Source organism: Panthera pardus, unplaced genomic scaffold, assembly GCF_024362965.1.
Source record: "Panthera pardus isolate Hobbes unplaced genomic scaffold, ASM2436296v1 HiC_scaffold_11, whole genome shotgun sequence".
NCBI classification, from domain to species: domain Eukaryota; kingdom Metazoa; phylum Chordata; class Mammalia; order Carnivora; family Felidae; genus Panthera; species Panthera pardus.
In genome coordinates this window covers 72250153-72277506 of record NW_026526666.1, presented here as the reverse complement: position 1 = coordinate 72277506, position 27354 = coordinate 72250153, and the positions used below count along the sequence as shown (strand labels likewise).

The window sequence follows — 27354 nt, the reverse complement described above, 5'->3', positions numbered from 1 at the left end:
TCAGAGACAGGAATAGAAATTTCATTAAAATCTATGGACTTTAAAATCCTAGTGGTGCACGGATGGGTAGGGGTGGGCGGTGCACCGTTATTGCTACAGAGGATTAGAGGCGGCTGTTCTGGGGCTGTCACTGCACAGAGGGGCACAGAGGTTGGACAGACAGACACTGCAGGGGGAGGGAGCTCTGGCTCCAGAGAGGGGATGGGGCACGCAGGCTGGGGCCATTTGGCACATGAACAAGGGCAGCCCAGTTTGGGAAGCCTGGGCCTTCCTTTCGCCTGGTGGAGGGAGGGCAAGGGGGTTTCATGTAAGGTCCCCTTCCCCAGGGCTCTGGGTTCAAACCTCCTGCTGAGCAGCACCCCACCCCTACCCCCCAGAAACTAGTGCTTTGGGCAGGCTGCTGGGTCATGGGCCTCTGCTGGCTGGGCCTGACAGCTAGGGCTGGTATGAGGTGTGGAGACCCCAGAGCAGCCAAGTGAGGTCCAGGCAGGCCTGGAAGACAGAGGGGGCCCAAGGCTGGGGGCATGAGAGTGGCAACCACGATACAATTTTTACAAAAATAATTACACAGACAAACAGGGCTGGGTGGCACAGCCTGACGAGTAACACTGTATAGCCCCTTAGCCCGTCACCCTGCTCCCAGGTAGGAAGACCCAAATTTGCCTGGGCAGGGCTGGGGTCTGCTCTGAGGGCAGGAACACTGGTCAGGAGGCTGGAGGCCTAAGGAGGGGGACAGGTAGGGGGCCAACCTAGAACCTCAGCTCAGGGCAGAGTGTGGGGGCATCAGAGGCCATGTAAAGCCCAGCAGATCTCTGGGGACCTGGCCTGAGACCCCTCCAAAGTGCTTTGGGCCCCCCCACCGACCCTCCCATCGCCCACACCCATCCCCAGCTGCCATCTTGGCATCCAAGGGACCTGTAAACACTGGGGACACGAGCACAAATGACCACGCTACCAGTGATGGCCAAGGTGACAGCAGCCACCCTGGCCAGGGCATGGCAGGGGCAGGCAGTGACACCTGTCCCCTGTCTCCCCAGTCTCTGTGGTGGGAGCATGGGCGGGGGTGGGGCACTCCCCGGGCAGCTGTGCTCATATCCGGGAGTCCTGCAGACGGCTAGAGCTGTTACTGCCCACCATGGGGATCTGGGCTTTGTCTGGGTGCAGCGGCTGGACCTCAAGACCATCTTCAGGAGAGGGCGGTATGGTGGGGGCATAGCGTCCAGTCCGGTGCTCCAGGAGGGCGGGGCCCCAGTCTCTGCTTGGCTTTGTGGCATTTTTCAAACGCTGCAGGAGAGGTAGACATGGGGGGTGGGCAGGGCACTTCAGAAAGAAGCCATTAAGCCCCATCCACCCACCCCCTCCCGGTTCAGCTAGCTGCTGCCTGCCCCCACCCCTCACCTGGAGGAGGGTGTCCCCATCTGTGCGGCAGAGCTGGAACAGGGCATAGAGAGGGATGCAAATGACGGAGGACAGAGCCAGAAGAAAGCCGATGGCCACAGCCCAGCCTGGATACTGGTAGTGGTTGTAGGTGATTGGCTGGTACTGGATCACCGTGAAAATGAGAATGAACTGCAGAGAGGAGGGAATGGGAGTGCACGTGAGGCCTGCCCAGTACTCTCCACCCCCGCCTTTCCCCGGGGCTCGGTCCTCCTCTCAGCACTCCTTCCCTTCCTCTCCAGTTTCCCAAACTAGAAAGAGACATTTTTTGGGGAAGGACAGGGGCAAAGTCAAGTTTTGGGTAGTGGAAGAAGTGGAAGGAACCAGAGGCCAAGGCATGGTGGGCAGGTAGGCATTGCGGAAGAGGAGAGGTCCATCTTCGCCATAATCCTGAATCAGCCAGGGAACAATCGATGTCCCCTTTGAAGTCAGTCAGTTCTGCTCAAAGACTCGCAATGGCTCCCTATTGCCTACTGAAGTAAGACCAAATCCTTGGCCTTAGGGCTTTACCAACTCACATCCAGATCTCAGCTCATCCTTCTGGCCACATGACCCTTGTCTCAATGTCTTGACTGCACCCAGCATTTTCCTCCCTCTTCATTTATTCTGGAGAATCCTCTACATTTTCCTTTTGTCAGATGCTGTGCAAATGTCGCCCCCTTCAAGAAGCTCTCCAGATTTCTCATCCCTCTTCCTCAAAGGGCTCTCAATGGCATTTTCTGTCTGCTAAGCGTTTAATGTTTCCCATAGCCTGGGGAGCTCCTGGGATTGCCTCAGCTCTGGGTCTCTAGGGCCCAGCACAGTGCCCGGCACAACCTCATTTGCTGATCTGAACTGACTTGTGCAGAGAGGTGGGGGCAATGGGGGAGAGGGGAGCACGAAGCCCTCTCTATGGCTGTAGAGAGGGTGAGAGCCCGGGGAGGCCCCAAAGGCTAGAAATGATGGGTGTCAGGCTGGAGGCCAGGAGCCGCTTTGGAAAGAGAGGAGTGGGACGGGAAGTGGAGCCTGGGGCCACAGCAGCAACAGCAAAAAACTAAGGAAGTGGAAAGATGGGCGGGTGGCTCATGGACCACCCAGAGGGCCTGGGTATGTGTGCGCCACTCACCAGGAGGGCTCAGCATCGGCCTCCTGAGCTCTCAGATGCATCCCAGTGACCAAATTCAGGAGAGCAAGACCCACATCCAGTGGGGGGCCCTCCTGGGATACTGCACATAGTGAAAGCTTATGTCAAGTTTCCCGAATGGAACTAGATCCTGATCCCTGACGGAAAAAGATGGTTTGTCAAAAGGAGTTTTTCAGAAATATAAAGAAGTAAAGCTCCCAGAGAAGACACAACAGCCCAGACACACGAGTCCACGGGGCCTGGAGTCCTCACCTTAAGGTGACTCCAGCCTGGCTTTCTGAGCACAGAGAGGGCACTGCCCACCTTGCCTCGATCTCGCAGAGACACTGGACCCAGGCCAAGCCTGCCCCTCTGGAACCTTCTTGTGCCCATCTCCTTCCTGCCTCCTTCCCTGCCTTGGTCGGTACCCCAGGTCTCTGCCCAGGGTGGCAGCCTCCTCGGAGCTCTAGAGGATGAGCTACCCTCAGGCTGGTCCTGGGCACGGCCTCAGCCACAACCCCCGGAGAGCAGGGCGCTTGGCAGCAATGTCTGGCCTCCCTGGCCTCCCACCACTTACAGGAGGCTTCCGTTCCTCCTGTTTCAAAGCTGGGCCAGTGGCCAGAGCTGGTGCCTGTGCCAGCCTCGGGGAAGATCCCACACCCCCCATGTGGTGGAGGCCTCAGCCCTCAGGGGCCTTCCCCACCGCACCCAGAAACATGAGCCAAAGTGGAAATCCGGTGATGAGCTCCCTGTGGCACAGAGAAGCTGGGCTTGACGGGAACCGGACTGAATGCTGCCCTTGCCACTGGGCTGACCCTCCCGTCACTCAGAGATGGCCCTGCCTCTTTGTGGAGTGACCACTTCACTGTCAGACACTTTGTGCCCCTTCCTCCCACCCTGACCATAAGGGGGCAAAATCAGATAGTAGTCCATGGAGCGCTCCCCCTTCCTGCGGGTGTTTCTAGTGTAGCACTGGCCCAGCCTGCAGGCTCCAGATTGGACTACCTGCTTTGAAGGCTGGCTCTGTCATTTATTAGCTGTGTAAACTTCGGCCGATTACTTAACATCTCTGTGCCTCCATTTCCTCATCTGTAAAGTGGGAATAATAACGATACCCGAGTTGTATCACATGAGTCGATGCATGAACACCATGCAGAAAATGCCTGGTTGCTGGCCATGGGGAAGTTCCCTCCACCAATTCATCTCCCTCGTGGGAGCTTCCCAGGTGTTGAATACTGGTGGAGATATTCCCTCTCCCAAGTCTGGAAGGCTTAAGAGGTTGCCCCTGACCCTGAGCTGACATCTGACTTGTACCACCCGCTTCTGGAACACTCACGCATTCACACCACGTACTCCAGGCACCTCAGCTAAGAGGGGTTGGAGGCAGGAGCTCAGCAAAGCCAATGGAGCTGACACCAATATCACTAATTGTTCCTGAGGCCTCTCTGGGGATACCAGGCAGGAATGCCAAGGAGGCAGGGAGGGCCAGCTCTCAGCTGCTGCCAGCCTGCTTTCCCCTTCCAAGGCTGGGCACTGTCTTCAGTCAAATCCAGGGCTCTCTATATGCTCCCTTCCTAACCCCAGGCCAGTGCCTGGGTGCTTCTAAGTATCGCCTGACTATGCAACCTCTCTCCGTCTCCCAATGGCCAGAGTTGTGGATGCAGAGACCCCGTAGGGGAGCTCTGGCCAGATGAATGGGCTCCTGTTCTCCCTCTGCTGGTTCCCAAGAGAAGGACACTCGCCTGGGGGCAGCAGGGAGGGAGGGGCCAGCCCAGGAACTTACAAAGATGATGGCCGGAGACACAAAGCGCCAGCAGATCTGGAAGAAGAGGGGCGGCGGGAATCCCAGCATCATCTGGATGTCCTGGAAATAGTTCCGGTGCCCTGGAGAGAGCGGTGTCAGCAGGGCTGGGAGAGCAGTTTGGATAGGCGGGGGCTGGGCCCAGAGAGGCCACAGAAGCTCAGGCACTTACCATAGATGTACATGATGGACACACACATGATGCAGGAGATGACAACCAAGGAGAAGCTGGCCGCGTAGTTGTCCATTAACAGCAGCCAGTAGATGCCTGCCTACGGGCCAGTGGGCAGCTGAGCCGGGGGTGCCTGAGGCTGGGCTCCCCCACCCACTATGCCCCCCTACCTTGGCAACTCCAGCCCAACTTTTCCCTCAGGTCTTACCTGGCTGGTGAGGGGGATACCCAGTAGGAAGCCAGCCACAGCCACGCCCAAGGTCACATAGGTCTTCTTCTGCAGGATCCACTCATTTCCCACCTCATCCACAATGGCTGTGACCAGTGTCTCTAGGAGGCAGAACTGCAGGATGTGGCCATCAGAGCAGGGGCCTGGCCTCTGGCCCTGCCTCCTCCCTCCCGAAGCCACTGGCCCAGGTCCTGCACCTCATACCTGAGTGCCCAGCCCCAGCAAGATGAGCATGAAGAAAAAGAGCAGGGACCAGAGCGGGGAGATGGGCAGCAGCGTGAGGGCCTCAGGGTAAGCCACGAAGGCCAGGCCAGGGCCGTGGTCAGCCACACGGGACACGTCCACACCCAGGTGATTGGCCATGAAGCCCAGGATGGAGAAGATGACGAAGCCAGCATAGACGCTGGTGGCACAGTTAGTGATGCTGATGATGATGCTGTCCCTGTTGGGGAGGAAAATGGGGCTCAGGATGTGCAATTTGCTTCCCTTTGCCCGGTTAGGGCTGAGAGAAGAACTGAGATGGAAAGTTCTAGGAACAGAAGGCCCCCCAACCTCTTTCCTGGTCTGCTCTGGGCCTTTATTTTTTTTTTTAAAGTTTATTTATTTATTTTTGAGAGAGAGAGAGAAAGAGAGAACCAGTGGGGGAGGGGCAGAGAGAGAGGGAGACACAGAATCCGAAGCAGGCTCCAGTCTCCGAGCTGTCAGCACAGAGCCAGACGCGGGGCTCGAACCCACGAACTGAGAGATCATGACCTGAGCCGAAGTCAGGCACTTAACCAACTGAGCCACCCAGATGCCCCTGCTCTGGGCCTTTTCAAGTAGGTTGAGGCTCTTGAGCCCTCACAGACCCTTGGGGCATCACTGTCCCCACCTTCTTCTGTGTTCTCCAGTGGCCGGATCCAGACTCAGCATTCCCAGGACCTCAAGGCCGTGAGTGGAATGGAGGGCCCTAGCAGGGGGTCCAGGGGGCTGCACTGGACCTGGGGGTCTGGGGACTCCTGGGGAAGGCTGCAGGGTAGAGGGGCAGCCCCGGGCTGGCAGGGAGAGTCTCACCGGTAGCAGTTGTTGTGGAACTTGTTGTAGGAAGCCATGGTGATGAGGCCTCCCCACGCACAGCCCAGCGAATAGAATATCTGGGAGGCGGCATCCCCCCACACCTGTGGGGCAGGACGGGCAGAGCAGCTGGGGTCAGAGGCGGGCGCCTCTCTGCCCCTCCCTGCCCCTTCCAGGCCCTCCTCCACAGCCCACCTTGGCCTCCAGGATCTTGTCCCACTGTGGGGTCAGGTAGTACATGATGCCCGTGAAGGCTCCTTCCAGGGTCACGCCGCGGACGAACAGGATGGTCAGCACCACATAGGGAAATGTGGCTGTGAAATATACCACCTGCGTGCAAGATGGGCTCCACTGGACTCCTCCAAGCTCTTCCTGCCCTGGGCGCCCCCTCCCTGGCCCCCCAACCACGGCCGGCCCTCCGGTTCCTCCTCCCCTCTCATGTCCCTTCATCACCGTCTGCCCCCGACTCCTACACACCACCCCGGCAGGGGAGGCAGGATCTTTCTGGGTGGGCACAGACCCTGCTGAGGGAGGGGTACTTACTTTCCCTGAAGACTTGACCCCTCGGATGAGGCAGAGAAACACCACCACCCAGGAGACACCGAGGCAGCCGAGGAGGGGCAGTCGCACCTCCCCAAAGTTCCCGATGTCGTCTGACAGCTTCAGCACATAGAGCCTGGGGAAGGGGATACTCTGGTTGAAGGCCGGACCCTGACACCCAGCAACAGATTCCCAAGGCCCGGGGCCCAGCCTGGCAGCTCCCTCCTTTCTCAAGAGGTCCTCGCATGTATGAGGAGGGTGTCACTGTAAGGCCCCAGCCCCAGCTAACCCCGCCCTACCCCCTCTGCCTGCTGCCCTAAGACTCCACTGGTTGCAGCCTCTCCCAGGACCCTCAAGGGCGCCTGGAGGCCGGCCTCCTCAGTCCCTCGGATGTAGAGGTCTCACTCCCTACCGGGCCCATCCCAGGCCCTGGCTTGCGTTTCTCCCTTCAGTAACATCTTCTCCTCTAGACTGGACATATCCTATCAGGCGTCACCTCCTCCAGGAAGCTTTCCGTGAGCTTTTCACCCACACTAGTCTTCTCCATCTCTGATGAACCGAGGGAGATGGTGGAGTGCTGACTAAAGACGGGAGGCTCTGGGGCGTACAGGCCTAGGCTCGAACCAGAATTCCTCCCCTAGGTATGTGTGGCTCTATCTGGTGCCCTATGCCACACCAGCAGTGCCCTTTCAATCAATCGGACACTTATGTGCCAGGCCCTGTGCTAGGTGCTGTGCATACAGACCTGAATCAGGCACGTGGGTACCACCAGGAAGGGCGTCTCAGTGCCACGGGGAGGGGCACACTGGAAGGCTTCCCGGAAGAGGTGAGGCTAGAGCTAAGGTTTGAGGAATTGGGAGGAGGAAGTGCATGCCAGGCTGGGGCAGCAGCATGCAGCAGGACAGGGGGTCATGAAATAAATAACACGGCCTAGCCTGGGCATGTCAGCAGCTCAGTGAGGCTAGAACAGAAAGTAAAGGGAATAGAGAAGGGTGAAGGATAGGAAGAAGCCAGATTATAAGAAACCACAAAGTCAAGGCCAAGAAGTTTGAATTTTATCCTAGGAGCAATGGGAAGCTTCTGAAGGGTTTTTATAGGAGCATCGTCAGGGTCTCTCCTTGACTCAAAACTTTGCAGGGGCTCCCAGCTCTCACCGTGGAAAAGCCTAAGTCCTTACAGTGGCTGCAAGGCCTTAAGTGACCTACTGCCCCCTGCCTGCCATCTCTCTGGTCGCCTGTCTTCCCACCCTACTCCCCTGCACTGGCTGCCCTGGGCTCCTCGCAGTTCCTCAATCATGCCAGGCATGCCCTCCCTCAGGGCCTTTGCATGTGCTGTTTCTTCTGTCTGGTGTGCTCTTTCCCTCAAACATCCATTCACACACGTGCGTGGTATGTAGTCGTATGGGGCCCCATACTGAGAAGGCTTTGTGCTGGGTTTAATGCTCTGCCACTGGCATCTTGAAATCCTAATACATTTGAACATGGGGCCCCATATGTTCATTTCACACTGGACCCCACAAATTCTGCAGCTGGGTTTGCCAACATGGCTTCCTCCCTCCGCATTTCCTTCAAGTATTTACTCAGGGTACCCTCTTTGCAAAGGGGTCTTTTCTGGCTACGCTGCTTCAAACTGCAACCCTGGCCCCAGCCCAGCACTCCTCACCCACTTCTTTGCTATATTTTCCTCCACAGCACATGTCTCCTTTTTTTTTTCTTTGTAACTTATTTATTTTATCTATTTATTTTGTGTGTTATCCATCTTCTATGAAAGCAGGAGTACCTAGCACCCCCAGTGCCTGGAAAAGTACCTGGAACAGAGAAGTACTCCGTAAATATTTGTTGAATGGATGAGTGAACACTGTGGTAAATGGACCAGGAGGTAGAAAGGAGAGAACCTGGGGAGGGAGGCAGGCTAGAAGTGATGAGTGACAGACAAGTTCTTGAGCCTCAGTTTCCTCATCTGCAAAATGGGCATAATAACGCCAACATAGCATAATATGTAGATGAGTTTAGGTAAACACAGGCTCCCTTCTTTCCCCTCTTACAGCTAGGACCTCTCAGGATAGCTCATAGGCTGTCCTCTATCATTCTCAGCTATTTTCACTTTTTTTTCCAAATCAGTTCTCAAACCTCATGGCAGCATTTTTTAATACCTTGTGATGCGATGTTATTCTGTCCCCTCATGGGACAATGTTGCCAGGCTGTTTGCTTGGCCTCTTCTTAGCCTCAAATCTTCCCTAGAGGCCTTCCTTCACACCAGGACCAGGAAAGGGCGCTGTCCAACACGTCCCCCTCCTGCCCAACTGCCACCACTGAGATGGTACGGTGAACAGGCATCAGAGCCAGGCCTTGCCTTTGACCTTCTCTGGGCTCTTAGTCGATGGGGGAACCAAAGGAAAAGGGATGGAGAAGTTCAGGGGCTGTGGGACTACCAAGAGGCACCTGGGCCCCTTCAACAGTGCTTTCCAATCTTTTTTCCTTCATAGCACACACACAAAATACTTTGGGGCCATTGGGGTAAGCAGACAAGGGCACTCAAAGCTGAAGGCAACTGGGGGCTCCAGGCTACCCCGGTCTCACCCAACCGGGCACACCTATTCAGAACACCTGTGGCTGGGAAGCTCTGCCCCAGAATAGCCCAGGGTCCTTCTACTGCCATTACTCAGAGTTCCTTTACTTCAAGCAACAGCATTCAAAGTAGGCACTGTTTCTTGTTCCAAAGATTTTTTTTTAACTTTGTCTGATTATATATGTTAAACTGGTAGCATTTAATTTTTAATTATTTATATTATTTGCGAGGGCACAGCATTTACAATATTAGGGGCTAAAAACTAAATAATGAATTCTACCTTTCTTTTTATGGCACCATATTTATTTTTTTGTTTTGTTTTGGGACCATGTGTTTTGAGATCAATTCACCTAAGAACTTTTGGAACCCAGTACATTTATAAGTTGGCTCTTGATGCATAACATCTCTGGGATTATTCTGCATCATTTTTTAATGTTTATTTTTTTTATTTTGAGAGAGAGAGAGTGGGGGAGGGGCAGAGAGAGAGAGAGAGAGAGAGAGAGAGAGGGAGAATCCCAAGCAGGCTAAGCACTGTTAGTGCAGAGCCTCACATTGGGTTTGATCCCACAAACTGTGAGATCATGACCTGAGCTGAAATCAAGAGTCAGATCCCCGACTGACTGAGCCACCCAGGTGACCCACATTCTGCATTATTTATTAATTTCCCCAACCTGATGATAAACTCCTTGAAAACAAAGCACCCTAATCTATTTCTTTGCATCTCCAGCAGTGGATGTCACTAGGCTTACTGAACACCCATTACTGTTCTTGGTATTTATGCCACATTATCTCATTTCATCTTCATAACGACAAGGTAGGTGTTGTGACTCCTCCCATTTAATGGATGAATAGCTATGACTGAGAGAGGTTTGCTGATCTCCCAAGGCCAGACAGCTGATGAGCGGCAGAGCCACGATTTGAGTGAGGTCTGTGTGACTCCAGAACTGCCATGAAGACACTGGGAGAGGGGTGCACCACAGGCTCTGGAGGCGAGGGCATGGCCGTGAGCTCAGGGCCTACAGGCTGGAATCAGACCAGCACGCAGAGGACCGTAAAACGAGACGGAAGGGAGGAAGAGAGAGAGGAGATTATGGGCCAGAGGGTGAGCAAGAGGCAGACCCGCGTTCGGAAATCTGCCCTCTGAGCTTCTCTTGCTTCAGAGGAGTCTCTTAATCCTTCTGAGTTGTTTTCCTCACTTGTAAAATGGGAATATTTTCTCCTACCTGCCCGAGCTACCAAACAAAGTTGTGGGGCTCAAATGCGATCACACAGCTTTCCAAAGGGGTGTTGGAGACTGTGGACCGAGATCACCTGCAGAGTATCATTGGCCTAATTCACACCAGGCACCAGGCACAGTGGGACATGCGTATCCTGACACAGCACTGCTGCCTAGTTCCTTAACCTCTGAACATCAGTCTCTGAATCTGAAAAATAGGGATAACACTATACGAAATAATACTCCCGGCACACAGTAGGTGCCCAGGAAATACGGTTGTTTGCTCTCCTCACTTCCCTTGCTGAAGCCAGCCTGGGCAGCCCTCTCAAGGCTCATGTTCCCAGGCTCTCCAGGAGGGGGCAGCAGGGAGCCATCCTGCAGAGAAAGTCCTGTCTGGGACAGTGGCGAGTCAGGCGGGCCTGGCTCCAGCCCTGAGGAGAGTTCAATGGGCCACCCAATGGGCACCCACGCCCCACCCATGACCAGTTTTCTTTGATGGCTATTCTCCTTTAATTGTACTGGATAAAATCTCCAGAGCTTTGCCCTGGGTGGCCCTACCCAGCTGGGAATCCCTGGCAGATGGCCTCTGGGGTGAGAGCTTCTCACCCCGCGGAGCAGTCCCATGGGTGTGGGCGGGGCTTTGTCCTCCCAGGTTCACCCCCTAGTCTAAATCAAGTTGTCCAGTCCACGCCATGCCTCAAACGTAGTAGAATACCTAACTGGGCACTTATTTGCTTAGTTCTCTCAGTAGACGTGACCTCCATGAGGGCAGGATCTGTGTGCCTTACTCCTCATTCTGTCTCCCTCCTGAGTGCAGTGTCTGGTACCTACTAGGTGCTCAAAAACTGATCTGTCCAGCGACTGAATGGCTGAGTCTGCCCAGAGGTAATTTTGCCTGCCTCTCACTGGGAGGCAGCAGCTCTGTGGTCTACACCATGAGCCCCTGCCGGTAGTGACATCTTAGCTGTCCTTGGAGGGCTGTGGTGCACCACAGAGGCTGGCACAGGGAAGCTGGCCCTGCAGGGTCTGAGCACTGGGACCAGGCTTAGAAGATATTGACCTCCTAGGACTGCAAGTCTCCCTGGGGCCTTGGCCATCTCCCCTATGCCTCTCTACCAGTTGGCGGAGAAACTTCAAACCCTCGGCCTGGCACGGGAAGCCCTGTGCCTTATGATGCCTCTGGCCTCTCCTGTCTCAATACTCTGTCTCACCTGTCTCCAGCTTGCCACCTCCTGGCCACAGCTTACCTGCCTGTGTCTCTCCCAATCCCTTCTACACCTCCCTCCTCCCTCCTTGGGAAGCCTACCGGACCACTTCCTCTTGCCCCCATCCCCTCAGAACTGACCACCTCCTTTGTGTCCCCGACCACATCCCTGAGCGTATCGGCATGTAGGTACCTGGCCCTAATATGATTAGCTGCCTGTCTCCCCCCTAGATGGTGAACTCCTCAGGGCAGAGACTCTGGGCTACTCAGACCCCATGGGCACACAGAGCCTGGCAGAGCAGACCACGAAAATGTGAATGAATTAACATGGCCTACCCACACGCCCCCAACACTCTCTTCCCACGGGTTTCCCACAAGGACATGGAGAATTTCCTTTAGGACATCCTACCGTGCCCTCACAACCACCCTGTTGGGACGAGGTGTGACAGAACACCTCCAGCAACAGCTTCCCTGCAGCCAGCCCCAAGACTCCAGTCTCTGTCACCACAGAGCACAGGAGTGCCAGGCTGTCTTTCCTATGCACAGCTTGATGATGACAGCCCTGGGGTCAGGAGAGCCCTATGGCTGTCTCTCCTTGCTCTGCAGCAGTACGTCTAAGCTTAATTCACATACATTCTCGAAGAAGGCTGGTGGCCCCGCCGGTCCCCTTTATGGTCCATGGGTTTTCCACACACCTGTTACATCAGAACAGCTTCCCCTAGGTCTCAGGTCCAGCCTCTGCTCATCTGGGATCTAGGGCCTTTGCTATGCCGTTCTTACCAGGAAGCCACCCCCCTTCCCCCTGACTCTCCTCTGCGGACTTGCCTGCCCGCCGAGCCTCCCTCACTGCACTTTGTAAGGACTCTCACTTCAACATCCTGCCTTCCATCACCCTCTGGGGTGTCAGCCTCTTCTCCTCAACTAGTCTGTAAACTCCTTCTACCTCTTCATGCGCCTCTACCATGCTCTGTTCCCGGCATCCTACCTACTCTGCGGGAAGTTGCCTGACGGTGGGAGGGAGGGATGAGGCTTGGCACCAGGGGTTCCCCCCGCCCCCACCCGGCCCAGGCCCAGTGGGGCCTCACCTCCAGTACTCCTCGCTGGGGCTGGTCCTCTGAAGGGAGTGGTTGAGCAGGTGGGAAAGGTTTCCGGGTAGGGCAGCAGGCCGGGAGCCGTTGGTGAGGTTGGAGGCGTCCAGCACTCCGGCACAGTCGGGCGTGTTCCAGGGGTTACTGCAGTAGGCCCAGGGCAGCACGTGCGTCATGGATGAGAAGAAGTAGTAGAAGGCAATGCAGATGACCACATTGTAGTAGATGCCAATATACGTCGATACCACCATCATGCCGTAGCCCACACCTGGAAGAGGGGAAGGAATGGAAGCAGCCTCACACATCTAGCTGAAGGAGGCCAGGTTAATTTCGAAGTGCTTAAGGGGCGGGCTGTTATGGAGGGCCACAGAAGGGACAGGTCAAGGCCTTGGCCGGGGCAAGCTGGGGGGCAAAGGGGCTTTGTGTATACACGTGGTGGGAGGGGAGGGTGGAGGCCGAGTAAACATGGATCCCAGCATGCACCCATGGCCTTGGCCATTGATGTAGGGCTTGGGGTCAGCACCAGGGCTCCGTGGGGGTTGGCAGTGTTTGTACAGATGGGTGAGTAGGCCCCCAGAAGCCCGTGTGTGTGTGCGTGTGCACATGTGCATGTGAGTGTGTGTGTGTGTGTGTGTGCACCCCACCCAGGCCTCACCTTTGAACATGGGGCTGATCCTCCAGACCCCCAGGCAGCCCTGACTTGCAAACTGGCCGAAGGAAAGCTCCATGAAGAAGAGAGGGATCCCGCAGAATATCAGCATGATGAAGTAGGGGAACATGAAGGCGCCTGGCAGGCAGGGAAAGGGCGGGCTCAGGGTGGGCCTGGGGGGTCCCACCCTCTTCCTGCCAAGAACCCAACAGCGAAACCTTTGCGTTTGGCTGAGACCTGAGGAGGGTGAGCCACGCATTGAACAGGAGCCTGGGTCCGAGGTATCCTACCTACGGCCTGTCTTTGAATTTGACAGAGGCTTCCTGAGCAGAATCCTGGCCCCAGAGCCATCATGTGAGGGTGGGCTTTGATGGCTTAACCAAGCAATTTCACAAACATAAGTCACTGGGATCCTCAAATTCCCTGAACCATTTAGGGGGTTGTTGAAACACAGGGGGTGTAAGACTGGGAAACTTGGGAGGTTGGGGTGCCTTTCTCCAGGGCTCCTCGCCCCGAGGGAGCAGGCTAGCAGGGTCTGGCCCAAACAGCAGATAGCCAGGGTCAGGGGGTGGTGGTCTGTGCCTTAGTAAAGGGTACCTAAGCCAGGGATGGGGGCAAAGGAGAGGAGAGCCAGAGGCCAGAGGCCAGCCTGTCTGGAGTGGGGTCTGTGCCAGGGAGGGGGTAGCCCGCGCCTTGGTGGGTAGGCTCTATCCAAGTGGGTGGTCCCTGCCCTGTGCCCACTGGGTACCTCCCCCGTTGCGATAGCAGAGGTATGGGAAGCGCCAGACATTGCCCAGGCCCACGGCATAGCCCACGCTCGTCAGTACAAACTCGATCTGGTTGCCCCAGTTGCCCCGTTTGAGGTTCTGGTCCCTCTTGGTGGCCTCGCTGGGCACAGCACCATTCTGTGGGGACAGGAGAGAAGCTACCATCAGAAAGGCATTTGTGCTCCCGTGCCTGACCCTCTGGGCCTCTCCCAGCGGGGACACCATGGACCCTCCAAGCCCCCACCCCCACCCTGGGCTTCCCCTCTGCTGGCAGGAGCTGCTGGCAGGCCTGGCAGAGAAGGGGAGAAGGGAGGAGTGGCTGCCAGAGGGTGCCAAGCGGGGCCTCCCTCACCAGCCCCCCAGCACCCTGTGCCAGGAGCACCAGCCCACCTGGGGAGCGACTGCCAACATCCGAGAGGTGGGACGCTGAGAGGGCGCTCGAGTCCACAGCCCCCCAGCCCCAGCCCCTCCAAAGCCTCCCCTCTCCCCTCTGGGTGAGGATCTGGGAGCAGCTGAGCCTCATACCAAGCAGCCAAGTCGGGCTGGGCACAAAGGGGCCTGTGTCCAGACAGCCCCCCCCACCCGCCGCTACCACATCACCAGGCTGAGCACGCTGCCCATGGGCAGGCGGTGCGGGGGAGGGGATGCCCGACCCCTTCCCCCCAGCTGAAGGCGCTTTCCTGGGGGCACAGGGTGGGCAGGGCTGTGAGGTGGGGGTTGGAGGAGCAAGTGAGCAGGGCCAGACTTGGGGAGGGCGTTCTGGGACTCTGGGTGGGAGGGCCCAGGGGAGCCATCTATATCGCCCGTGGCTGGGGAGAGGGCCCTGGGGAAGCTGACCTGGGCTGGGTGGTGCTGGCCATGAGCTGGGGGAGGAGACCAGAGTTGTAGGCACCACGCCAGACTTGGAGGACAGATTCTGCTAGGGGAAACAGAGGGAGGGACTCCGGAAAAAGGTCTCGGAGCTGAGAGAAGGGGGCTGGCCAGGAAGGGCTGAAGAGGGGATTTGCCCCAAGGAAAGGAAGTCAGGCCTTCCTGGAGAGCTGCAGGGCTGGGCTGGGTGGCCTGAGGCCCCACTGAGGACAGCCCCTTTTAAACCCCAACCGTACTATTGGAACTGGCTCAGCAAGTCCCTTTATAAGTGTAAATGCACCCCTTCCCATGCCACGCCCATTCCACCCCCTCCCAGGGTGAACAGGAAATCAAGCCACCTTGAGCAAGAGCCTAGAGGTTGGGGGGGGGTGGTGTCTCACTAGGAGACAGGGACCCTGAGAATCACCAACAGAGAAGCACAGTCCTTGAGTGACAGAGAGCGCCTCTCAGAGATGGGCTATTCTCTTGAGAGAAACAGATAGGAATCCCAGGAGGACACCGGGATCAGAGACAGAGCAGCATGGCTTCTGAGGGATGTTGCTGAAGTGACACTGACCCTCAGCTTGAAAGAGACATATTCAAGGACAACAGTCACACTGGCCAATAAACAAAGAGGTCTGGTGCTTTGAAATGCTGTCGGATCCTGACACTGACCCACAAATGCAGAGGGAAGGAACGGCTTCATTGGGACCTGTGTGCTTTCCAGAAAGGCCCATTTGGGAATGCAGGCACAGGAGGCACCAGCGGCCAGTGGAGGTCCCAGCCAAGCACCCCTTGTTCCCATGGTGGGCAGATTTTGGCTTGCATGCCACGGGCACCACGGCAGAGACACCCTTGTGGATCAACTGTCCTGCACACGCAATCAAGCATTGCCCCTGGAGGAGACACTGACCTTCACACCCTCCAGGGAGGTCTGGGGACACAGCACCAGGAACCAGGGTCCCCTTCAAGGAGCACCCGGAGCAAATGGACGGGCTGAAAGAGTCTACATACATTCATTCACACAACCATGGAGATTTACTAACACCTACTGTGTGCCAGGCCCTCTGCCAGGCATTGGGAATCCAGCAGTGAACTAAACAGACACCCCTACACACTCAGAGCTCAAAGTCTAGTGGGGAAGCAAGCCATCAATGAAATAAACAAATATGTGATTTTCATATGCAGCCACAAGGTGACCACAGAGTGGAAGTTCTCAAGTCACAGGAATATGGAAGGAGGCCAGGTGAGGGGCAAGTAGGGTGAAGTCAGGAAGGCTTCCCTGATGAAGGGGCCTGAAGGCCAGTCTGGCTCTGGGAGAGGGTGGCTCACAGTCTGAGCGTGCCCTCTGGGACCGGCCCCTACTGAATCTCGCCTAAGGCTGTTATCACCTCCTAGGGCCTTCTTTGGGACAGGCCTAGCAATTCTGCACAGTCCAGGGGGGCATTTTTTCAGAGGCTGGGAGGCCTGCTTGGGGGCAGTTTATGCATTCCCAAACAAATCCCGGTCAAATAGGGCTCCTATATGTTGACCCTACAATAACAGTTTTATTCTGTCCAAAGCTTGTTTACTTAGGGGCACAATGGGAGACTGTGGCAGCTGCGGAGTACATGGGTGGGGTCACGAAGCAGTGGTTACAGCTGTAAAAGAGACACTCGAGGGTCCAGGATGGTTTCATGGGCAGGGCAGAGTCAAGGCCCGTTGCCGAGACCGAGGCCGAAGCCTCTCTCCTGGCCCCAGCCACCCGCCCTCGCCCACCCCCACCCCCCACCCCCGCAACCAAGCGCAACAGGACGAGACTTGGGGTTCTGGGGTCTGCTCCTTCCCTGGCATCGAGGGGGACAGCAAGGGTGGTGATGCCCCCAGCCACGTGCCACAGGCAGCCACTTGGCTGAGCCCTCGGGAGCCAGCACTGCTCAGTTAATGAGCAGCATACCACTGGGCCTTGCGCTAACCACTTCAGCCCTGCTGGCCACAGCCCACAACTCGGGGAGGGGAGGCAGGAGGCCTGGGACAGAGGCCTGGGACGGGGGAGCTGGGGATGGGGCTCTAGTGGAAGTTCCCGGCAGCACTAGGGGTCTGCAGTGCAGAGAGAGCTGGAGGTCAGTGACACCCTGCAAGCAGTGTGAGAAGCGCCCGGCAGAAGCAGCACAGCTCCCGCTCCCCAGCCCTGCATCTCAGCACTGTGGGGCCGCCTCCTGGAGCTGTGGCTGGGAGGTCACTGTGGGAGCCTCCCCATGGCCAGGACTTCAATTCCAGCACGAGCTCTGCTCAGGCGACTTGGCTGGTGAGGGCTTGGCTCTCTGCAGAGGATAGAGCAAGCCTACCTTTCTCCAAGTACACTGGAAGAAAGGATCTCCAAAGTGCTCTTCGAGGCTTCTGGGGGTTCCAGTTCCCTTCTCTGTTCTCCTCTGGGGACTCTCTGTCACTTCCTTCCTGGGCAGCAAAGCCCATGGCTGGTGAGCGTTTCCCAGTGCTGCCTAGATTTTGTTCTCCTTGCATAGTCTTCCCTATCCTATGCCTCTCATTTTCTCCATCTGCCAGGTGGATGCCTGTGTCACTGATAAGAAATGTCCCTGCAGTGGACATCGGCGTGGAGGTGCCCACGAAAGAATCCTTTGGTGCTCATGGTTTCACCCAGACTGGCAGTCTTTCTGCCTAACCCAGCTTAGCCCTGCCGACTGGCCGGGCTCCAGGTTTCTCCTGCCCATCACCCATCTTTCACTGTCTGCCCCTCGCTGCTCTCTCTTCCTCCCCTGCTCACACCTCGGTGGTGAATTAAGCCATGGTGGCCTGGTGCTTCTTCCCCAGACTCCCTGGATAGCCCCCACCTTCACCTCTGACTCCATGGCCGTGGGCCTGATGGTGGTCTCTAGGATATGGACAGCCCTGCCCTGTGCCTGAACTCCCCCAAGTTGGGCAGAATGCAGGCTTTGGAGCTTTCTTTCCATGGTTGAGTGCAGTGAGCTGGATGATCATCCTCCACGTTGTCTACCGTACAACGTGCATAAGACCCTCAGATGCCCCTTCCCCTTAGGAGCAGTCCTTAAGGCAGCAGTGTCCAGTCCCGCACAAGGACTTGTGACCTCCCACCCCTGTGCCTGGCTAGCCGGATGAGCCATTCCGAGCAATCACTTACATAAATCCTTTCTTTTTTTTTTTTTTTTTTAATATTTTTTTAACGTTTTTAATTTATTTTTGAGACAGAGAGAGACAGAGCATGAACGGGGGAGGAGCAGAGAGAGAGGGAGACACAGAATCGGAAGCAGGCTCCAGGCTCTGAGCCATCAGCCCAGAGCCCGACGCGGGGCTCGAACTCACGGACCGCGAGATCGTGACCTGAGCTGAAGTCGGCCGCCCAACCGACTGAGCCACCCAGGCGCCCCCATAAATCCTTTCTGTAGCCCAGTGCCTGGCTTATTCCTGCTCTAGACGAACTCTTGGAACTAGGGGTGTTCAGCTATGAGGGCAGAATCCCGATCTCCTCTCTATGTCTTGGCCTTGGCAGGGCAGGACCCTGCACGGGGCAGTGAGAACCCCAGCATTCTAGAGCCTGCTCCCCCAGTGACTCTGCGCAGGTCATTTCCACTCCCTGCAACTCAGCGTCCTTAACTAACTATGAAATCAGTGGACAGACTAGACAACCTCAATAGATCTACTAATTTCTGTGATTCTGCCTTGCCTGGAATATTCCTATTTCTGACTCTCTCCTGTATCTTCCATCCGTTCCCACTAACTTTCTAAATGACTTTTTTAAATGTTATTGTTTTTCTTCTAATTATAAAAGCATTACAAGCTTAGCACCAAAAAAAAAAAAAAGAAAAGAAAAGAAAAGAAAAGAAAAAAGGCACCTACAGCAAAGAGTAAAAACGAAACAGAGCTGCAAAGTCCACGCCCAGAGGTAACCACCACCACTGGACGTACCTCCTCCTTTCGTCACGCACAGTCTTAGAGACAGCCCAGACTTCTACCCTGGGCTGTGGCTCTCCTCTGGCTCCTCACTCCCGCCTTCCCAGATCAGTGTCCCCTGGATATTTTTGTGAATTGTGAGCTCCCTCCTCCTGCTCTCCGTGGACACTAAAGAATCCTGGAGCTGCCCTGGCTGGGCGGGCCCCGCTGGGATCCAGCAGGCCTCTTGTTCAGGACTCTGCAGCCCCAGGGTTTGCTCATGGGATGAAGTCCCATCCAAGACAAACTTTATGGAGGAGGACAGACAAGACCCCACATCCCAGACTGACCTTGAGCCAAATCCAGATCACTGGCAACTTTCTCTGAGCCCCAGCGGGGAATTCAGGCAGAATAGCCATTACAGTAAACTGTGGCTGCCTTAGAAGACCTCACGACCTCCTTGCCCCCCTAGATTCTTGCCCCCCCCCCAAGTTATCTCCCATCAATCCAGGAGCCAGGCTGGCCCTTAGGTAGCACCCTTCATCTTGCCTGGCTTATCCAGATATGGGAAAGAATCCGGGGCCAGAGGTGAAGAAGCAGGACCATGGGAAAATCCACCCTAGTCCCGAGCAGTACCCAGGGGCTGTTTGTGACTCCTGCCCCAAGGAAAACTTGAGAGCAAGCTCTGGGCACCTGTTAGGAGTCCAAGCCTTCAAGCAGGTGAGAGAACCAAAGGCATGCCCTGTGCTGTTTCGTCCAGAGCCCTCATTGGTGGAGACAGACCTGCCGACATTGTTTAGAGCAGACAGGAGATGCACCCCCAGGCACGCCAGGCTTCTCTCCAGGCCCTGGGGAGCAGCGAAGGGGAATACTGGGTGGGCCCTGCCCCTGCCCTGGAGAAGCCCAGCAGCCCTGTCTCACACTGCAGCAGCTGTGGGCAGCCTCTACCCCAGTCGGTTGGCAGCAGGCTGGCACTCTGGGAAGTAGCTTTGGTTTGTGACTCTGGCAGTTCTCAGGTTTGAGGGCAGCCCTGCATAAAGCTTCTCCCAAACCCAACCCATGTCTCCCCAGAGGACATTCCTTCTCTGGCCTTCTGAAGGTCAAGTCAGGATGCTCTACAGGGTGGGGAGGATGGCTTTCTCCATCCCCAAACCCTTGCTGCCATCAGCCCCACTGCCCCTGACATCGTTGCCCATCCCCAGCTTCTAGGGATGAGGCCACACTGATGCCCACCCAGGCGCTTGCCGTGGACACTGTGAACGTTCTCTGGGGTCTCTTGCCTCCCAGCTGAGCCTCCCATCCCATCCTCTTCCCCCACCCTCACTGCTGAGTCCATGTACCACGTCCCCTGCCCCCTCACTCACTCTCCCCATAGGAGTAACTGCCGTGGCACGGACAATGGGGCTGTATTGATTAGTACAATTCCTGGGCACCTCCGGCCCGTCTCCCCGGGAGCTAGGACAATGCAGCTTTGATACACAGAGCAGATTCTCAGCAGGTCCTTGGGCTGGGGGAGCCCTCACACCCCCACTCTCCTCCCCCATGCCCCCACCACATAGCTAACTCTTCCTGCACTCCTTTGCACAGTTGCAACTTTCTGGGTCACTTTTGCCGGTGTCTGTCTCGCTGGCTGGCTGTGCCTGCCCCTCCCTGGCACAGACCACTCAGCCCCTCTCCCCACCCCCAGCCCAGCCTCCCTGACCGCCTGGCTCCACGGAGGGGGCTCAACCTCTGGGAGGTGACTGACCTGTTCTGGGGAGGAGGGGGCCACAGGTCCATGAGCCGAGGCCATCCCAGGATGAGCACTCAGAGCGGAGTGCGCGTGTCTCCGCTGCTCATTCACACCTCTGCCAGCTCTAGGCGACACTGACGCATCCCCTGCCTCTCTCACTGCTGGCTGGGCAGCGTCAATTACTTTCACCTCATCTCCTCCCCAAGCTCTGCCTACCCCCTCCGCTGGCCCTCCCCCTCCGGCCAGTCCCCATGCAGCCCGGCGCGGGTGCTCCAGAGCTAGAGTGAGGCATGGGGTTTGTTGTGTTTTCCCCTTGTTCCCAGCAAGTTATTGGAACAAAACATACACTCACATACTCACAACCACAGAGTGAGGCAGAGCGAGCGCGGAAGACAGTGAGCGGCCTCAGGGCCTAGACGCTTCTGAGCTCCCAGTCCTGGCACTTGGTGGGCTCCTGGTAGGGTGGTTGGGTGTCATTGGGCACTAGACACATTAAAGGGCAGGAAGAAGGGGGCATCGTCCACAGGCACTACCAAAGCAGCTTAGACTTCATAGAGTGGTGTGGGCTGGGGGGGTGTTGGGCCCTGGAGCTGTTCCCCCACAAGAGTTAGAGACTCTCAACCAGCCAAGATGATTGAGAATGTGAGTGACCATGCAAGAAAGCTCGGGCCTGCACTGTCACTTGCCCTAAGAAAGCTGGCGCTAGCCAAGAGAGTGGTCACCACAGAGTTCAGACAAAGGCGGAGCCACGCAACAGAATCCTTGAAGATTTGCACGGCACTGCCCAGAACCCCAGACGTTGCTCTGGGAGTATGTGCTGTGTGGGCTGGGTACAGACCAGCACGTGTCACCGTAACCGGGGCGAGAGGTCACTCAGACCCATCCAGTCCCACTTCTCTGGGGCCACACTCGCTAGTCAGTCTCCAGCTGATGCTGAGATACCACAAACCAGCAGTCAGGAAGGCGGGCATGAGTATTCTGGTCCCGGGAAGGTGCACCTGTCCTCGGAAATTGATAGGTTGGCAGAAGGAAGGATCTTGGTAAGCATCCACCAAATGGAAGCATGCATGGATTCTAATGTAAAGAACAGCCAGCTTTTCTGTTAGTTTGGTAAGTGTGGTGACACCAAAGGGAACATGGCAGGATGGATTTTTTTTTTTTTTTAAAGGGCGCAGGCTTTAGAGTCAGATAGGTCTGGTTCAAACCGCCGCGCTGCCAGTTTCTCACCATATACAGCCTTAGGCAAGTCATTAACATGTCTAGTCTTAGTTTCCTCATCTCTGCTAGGGATAATGTCCACCCATCATCGAATCTAGTGAGTATTAGCAATAAAAGTAAGAGATGGTACATATTCAGCGCTTACTATGAGCCACTGTCCTCAACACTTTATATATATTAATTCATTTAATCTCCCCTCCACCGCCCGCAAATGCCTTGATGTAGACATATTATTACGTACATCTTGGTGGGGGAGGTGGAGACCAGCCTCGGCTCAAGCAAGTCCCCTAAGAATGGCCTGAGACCCCACCGACTCAGCCTCTCACTGGGCCAGCCTCACGCAGCCAGGTCCCCAGACACGCTCTGCTGACTTCCTGCGGGCGCAGACTGTGGGCCAAGGCGCTGGCTGGGCCACTGGCTTCAGGAAGACCCAGTCACCCATGATGCCCAAATGCTCACTTCCACCCAGGGTGGGCTCTGGGCTCCGGCTGCCCTGGCCTGGGCAGGCTGCCCAGAACAGGCAGCCCTGGCTGGACAGCTTTCTCTGGCTCTAGCCATGGGGACAGGAGGCGGCAGCAGCCCAGCTGGGCCCTGGCCGTAATGAGGCCTCATTAGTGGGATCCAGCTGCTCCGGCCCCACTTTGGGAGGCCGACTCCCCCAGCCCCCGCCTCTGACTTTTCTTAATAAGAGTGGGCATGCCTCCAGAGGGGCGAGCAATCTAGTTGCTTTGTTGTGCCCTGTGACTCCAGGGGGAAGGTCCCGCTGAGCTTGGTCTGAGTGGGGGGAGGGCTGCAGGGAAGCTTCGTGAGGGGAGGTGAGGGCACAGGACTGAGCAGGTGTGCTCCAGGGAAGCTGGAGGGGGAGAGGAAGGAGACCAAGGGGAAGGGAGGGTAGGGTCTCAGGTCCAGAGAGGAGGCCTGAGGACTGTTGGACCTTTTCCCCTGGATCTAGATATCGTCCAGTTCACTGGGTATGTGTCGTTGCACATCTCTAATCACCTGGTTGATCATCTGGGTCATTGCTCAGAGACCAGTGACCATCTGGGTCATTGTCCCAGCTAAGAGAGCCCCTCCTCTGTGTTAGGCCTCGTATAAGGAGAGTGCCCACTACTATGTGCTAGTCCCTGAGCTAGGAGAATACCTACTATGGGCCAAACCCTATGCTAGCAAAGCAGCCACCGTATGCCAGGACCGGTGTTTGGAAAGCACTCCGTGTGCCAGGACCTATTAGCAGAGTGCCCACTATGCACAACGTCTGAGGCCAAAAGAGAACACAGTGTGTCAGGTCTGTGTTAAGAGAGCACCCGATTTGTGTCAGCCCGGTGCCGGTGAGCCCCTGTCGTGTGCTATGTTCCGCACTAGATGAGCATATCCTTCGTGTGCCAAATTCTGTGCCAGGTGAGGACCCAGTGAATGCCCGGCCTTGAGATGGGGGAGCACCCGCTGTGCGCCTGGCACTGTGATAGATGGCGCCCAATGTGTGACAGGCTCTATACTGAGGGAGTGCCCAGCGTGTGCCAAGCCTGTACGAGTTGAGCACGTGCCACATGCCAGGCCTTGGGCCGGGGGAGCACCCGCTGTGTGCCTGGCCCTGCAATGGATGGTGCAGATAAGAGGGGCACAAACCCTCATATCAGAGAGGAACAGAACAGGTCAGGGCGGGGCAGCCCGGGTGGCCAGCGGTGCTTGCAAAGCCTTCTGGGATGATTTAGACGTTCTGGCACCCGGGGCCCTAGCGCAGGTGACTCTGTTCTTATTCATCACAAGGTTTCCCGGCGGCAGAAGCAACCAGTGTGCTCGAAGACATGGGGAGAGGCCAGCGAGGCTCACCAAGGCCTCTGTTGCCCAAGACTCTGTGTTAGTGGGCAGTGGGCAGAGGGAAGGGGACTGAATCAGCTCAGCTTGTGACCTTGGTGTGAGGCCATGTGTGTGTGGGGCTCTCCTGTCCTGGGCTCCTCTCCTCTAGCTCCCCGTCCTCTGAGCCTCAGGCAGCTCCACCCCACATGTGTACAGAGGCACTAGGTCTCCATGGAAGTATCACCCCATCCACCCCCCGGTGCCCCCAAGCATCCCAGCTGCTCCCAGGCTTGGAGGCACCCTGGCCAGCTGGGTTCTCGCACGGCCCCGTCCTAGGAGCTGCTGAGGCGTGAGGGAGGCAGCTGAGCTGGCCTGGCAGAGACCATCTGGGCTGGGAGTCGGGGGAGGGACACGTGCAGCAGGCATGTGGGCCTGGGCACGTGCTGCGAAGGGGCTTGCTTCTCCACAGAGCACCTGCCACATGAAGAGCAGGAGCGCCAAGGATGACACAGGGTATCTGCTGACTGAAGGGAGCCGAGGGGACCCATGTCCTCACACCCAGACATGAGGCAAAGCAGATAGAAGTGAGGAGCCCATGGCAGGGACTAGCTACCCGCTCCCTGCATACCAGAGCACAAGTGGTAAAAGAAGTCACGGGGCTGGGACTGTCCAAGCGGCTCCCATGCGTGGTCCTCAATGCCCTCTCTTCTGCCCTACCATGGCATCCAGAGAAGGGGACGTCTGAAAGGATCGTCCTTAGCTATTTGCCTTTAGGGGACCGCAGGCACCTAATAAAGCCCTGGCTCAGCTGCCTAGGTTAGCCAGGAGGGATGGCGCTCCTCAGAGCCTGTATCCTAGAGACAAGCACTGAATGGAGGAGGTGGCTCCAGTTCCAAACTGGGGCCAGAGAATAGAGTAGCCCAAGGTCATCAGCAGAACTGAAAAAGAGGCAGGCACAGAATCTCTAGCAACCACTGTGGTGGTGGGGGTGGGGGTGGAGCCCAGGGGACAGATGTTACGGGCCTCAAAACGCAGCAGTGGCGGGCAGAAGCCAAAGGGCAGAGGGCATGGAGGAAACTAAGCCCCGGCTATCTTTAGGCACATCCTGGGGCTGGGAACGGCGTCCCAAGGCAGCGCTCCCTTCCACAGACATGCTGGCCCGGCAGGCAGAGCCCAGAGTCCGGGAAGCTCAGCTCCTGGCAGGGATTATGGGACATTGTGATTCATGCTCCCTATGTGGCCCACATGGGTCCCGCTGCCTGCCTGCCACAGTCCTTTCAGGGTCACTCCAGAGAAGGAAGAGCAGCCAGGGAATACTCAGAGGGCTTCTTAGGTTTCGTGGGGCTCAGAGCCTCCATGTAGGATGGGACAGAGCCACACCCCATGTCCTATGTACAACAGGCCCGTGGCAATTCCAAGACTTCTCTGGGAAAGGGAGACCATTTTTGGTCCTGTCACAGCATCCATTTCTAGCAAGTGTTCAGGTCATAAGGCTTCCCTTTCTGCCCGTTTCTGAGCACCCAGAGTTCAGGTTGGCTCAGGAATACCTTCACGTGCCCAGTTCATTCAGACTTGTTCCAACCAGGTAGGAGTCAGGCCAGAGCAGGTCTGAGGGGCTGAATGCTAGAAGCTCAGAACAGGGCAAGATAGAGGGTCCTTACCTTGGGGAAAAACCACCCATCTCCTTCTCCCAGACCATTCCTTTGGACCAGGTACTCTGAGTCCCAAAAATCTTTGATGAGAGACACAGCCTATTTAGGGGGTGGGGGGAGCTTGGCAGAGACCCTAGGTCAATCAGTTCTTAACAGAACGAGAAAAGCAACAGAAGGAATTGATGCGGGCAAGAGAGGTGCCAAGGGAAGGGGCTGTACTCATCACTGGCTTCCTCCCCTGACAGCTGCCCAGTCTAGCCTGTCCCCGAGGCAAGATCCCAAGAGAAGAAATCCAACCACTGCTCTTGGGATAGGATCTGACATCCTTTCCCCACTTCCTGCTTCCAGTGCCAACCTGCTCCATCCATCAATGAGTCTGCCTCCTTCAAGCCCTGACCAGGTCCTGCCCTTGCCCCTCTGCTTCTCGAGGCATCTCACTACCTCCTCTCCTGTGCTCTGAGGCAGTGGGCAAAGGAAGGGGGGCACGGCTTGGGGAAGGGGGAGAGGGAAATTTTCCGAGGCCTCAGAAGAGGATTCAAAATGAAACGCTCTTTGTTACTTTTCGAGTGAGAAGGAACCAGGGAAGTAGAGAAAAGCCAGACCGGGTCTGAAGACCCCTTGATCGGCTCATACTGGACATTCCCTGAGGCAGGCAGAGCACAGGGTTGGGGTGGGGTGCTGGGGAGCCAACCATGTGACGGTCCTGGGTGTCCCGCTGTCCTCCCAGCCCAGGACAGACTGCAGGCTCTCCAGAGCATCTCTGGTGATGAGGACTGGGAGTGTGCCCCTGCCTCCTGACATGCCTTTGTGGGCTCTGTGGCAGAATCTGCCCTATTACAGGCTCAGAGCCCCACCACCATCTAACTCGTTGGGTAAGGGGTTGCCTGCTTGGGGCCTGAGATAGCCCCAGTACTCAGGAGCCTTAGCAGTGCCAGACTCAGGGCCCCAAGAAGCCTCCTAGGCCCTCCTGTCATAGCAAGGAGCTGGCAGAAGGTCCCAGAGGGGGCGGTGCTCACGACGCACCCCCTTCCTCCCTGCAGTCTGGTCCCTGTACTTACCAGCATCCCTTTGGCACCTTTTCCTACCATGGCAGCAGCAGGTTGGGGGGCTCTGGAGTCCTGGACCCCACTCACAGGCTCTGCTTCCAGCACCTTTCAGACCACAGACCTCAAGAGCTGTGGAGAGAGCAGAGAGTGGGGTGGGAACCTGGCCCAGGAAGGGGAGGGCAGGACACGGGACGGGGTGGCCCTCAGGGTTCTCCAGGACAGGTAGAGCGGGGCCCAGACCACCAGCTGGCAGGCCCTCACTTCGCTCCCAGGCTGGCCCACCCTCTGCCAGGCCATTTCCCGCCTCGTTTCTTTCTGGATGACCCTGGATCTGCTCCTTCCTAGCCCTTCTTCCAGCCCTTCCCCTGGATCCCTTGGTCTCCACGCTTCCCGTCCCAATGGGCAAAGGTCTATTTTTAACTCTCCAGATGCCCAATTCTATAAAAGATAAAAAAATGAACACAGAACTGGGACAGAGTCCAATTCCTTCATCGTCTATGTGAATGGCTTCAACCTTTCTCCTGAAGGGGAGTCAGCACACAACTCCCCAACCTCACCCCAGCCAGACAGCCAGGAGACTCCTCCCTCCTCCTGGTGCCACTCAGCTTGGGCTCTGGGGCAGCTGGGCATGTTGCCATGTCACCAACCTGGACCATAAGCTCTGCAAACACCAAACACACCACGGGCAGGCACATCTCCCTGCCCTCGCTCAGGCTGTCCTCTGCCTGCAACATCTTCCCTCCTGCTCACCCGGGAAAATACTGCAAATCCATGCTTAAATGTCACTTCTCTGTAACCTTCCCTGGCACCTTCCCCAACGAGAGTGAACAAATTGCTTCACCCTTTCTTTTTTAAGCATATTTCTACTAGTGTCCTTATCAACTCATATTAGACTTATTTGCTTATGTCCGTCAACCATGAGTCTGTGAATTCCCCCGAGGGTTGGGTCTGTGTTTCATTTACCTCCTGTGTCAGCACCCAGCCCAGTGCTCGCTTGCAGCAAGTCTTGGTTGAACTGAACTGAAGGGCGATGGGTAAGGCTGACGTACTGGGATGATGGTCCAGCTCAGCCAGAGACCTTGTAGGAAACATCTGACAGGCAATGTGGGGCTGACAAGCTGGAGGAGGCAGCAGACCAATGGAAGGAGTGGCCACACGGCTGTGCCGGTGTATACAGGTTTAATGTCAAACACAGATGGAATAGGAGGTAGTTTTTGACAGACCTCAGGAGAGGAATCAACCTTTAGGGAGCCTCAAAGAATTCTCTCATGGGAAGAAAACCCTGGGTCAGGTGGACAAGGAGGTTCAACCTCTATAGGGTCGGGTCTCAGGAGGGACTGGGCTCA

At 56.5% G+C, this 27354-nt stretch overlaps 1 protein-coding gene across 1 annotated transcript; it reads right to left on the bottom strand.

Annotated features, from left to right (window-relative positions):
• Positions 1 to 20417, bottom strand: SLC6A9 (solute carrier family 6 member 9). The gene is given in 14 exon segments (XM_019429003.2): positions 1 to 1284; positions 1399 to 1569; positions 4323 to 4423; positions 4513 to 4612; positions 4721 to 4855; positions 4946 to 5183; positions 5795 to 5898; positions 5990 to 6124; positions 6338 to 6470; positions 12408 to 12678; positions 13066 to 13197; positions 13808 to 13964; positions 20311 to 20379; positions 20382 to 20417. Coding segments are annotated over 14 exon segments (1962 nt in total). The 5' UTR covers positions 20403 to 20417; the 3' UTR covers positions 1 to 1089.
• Between the last annotated feature and the right edge of the window lie 6937 nt (positions 20418 to 27354).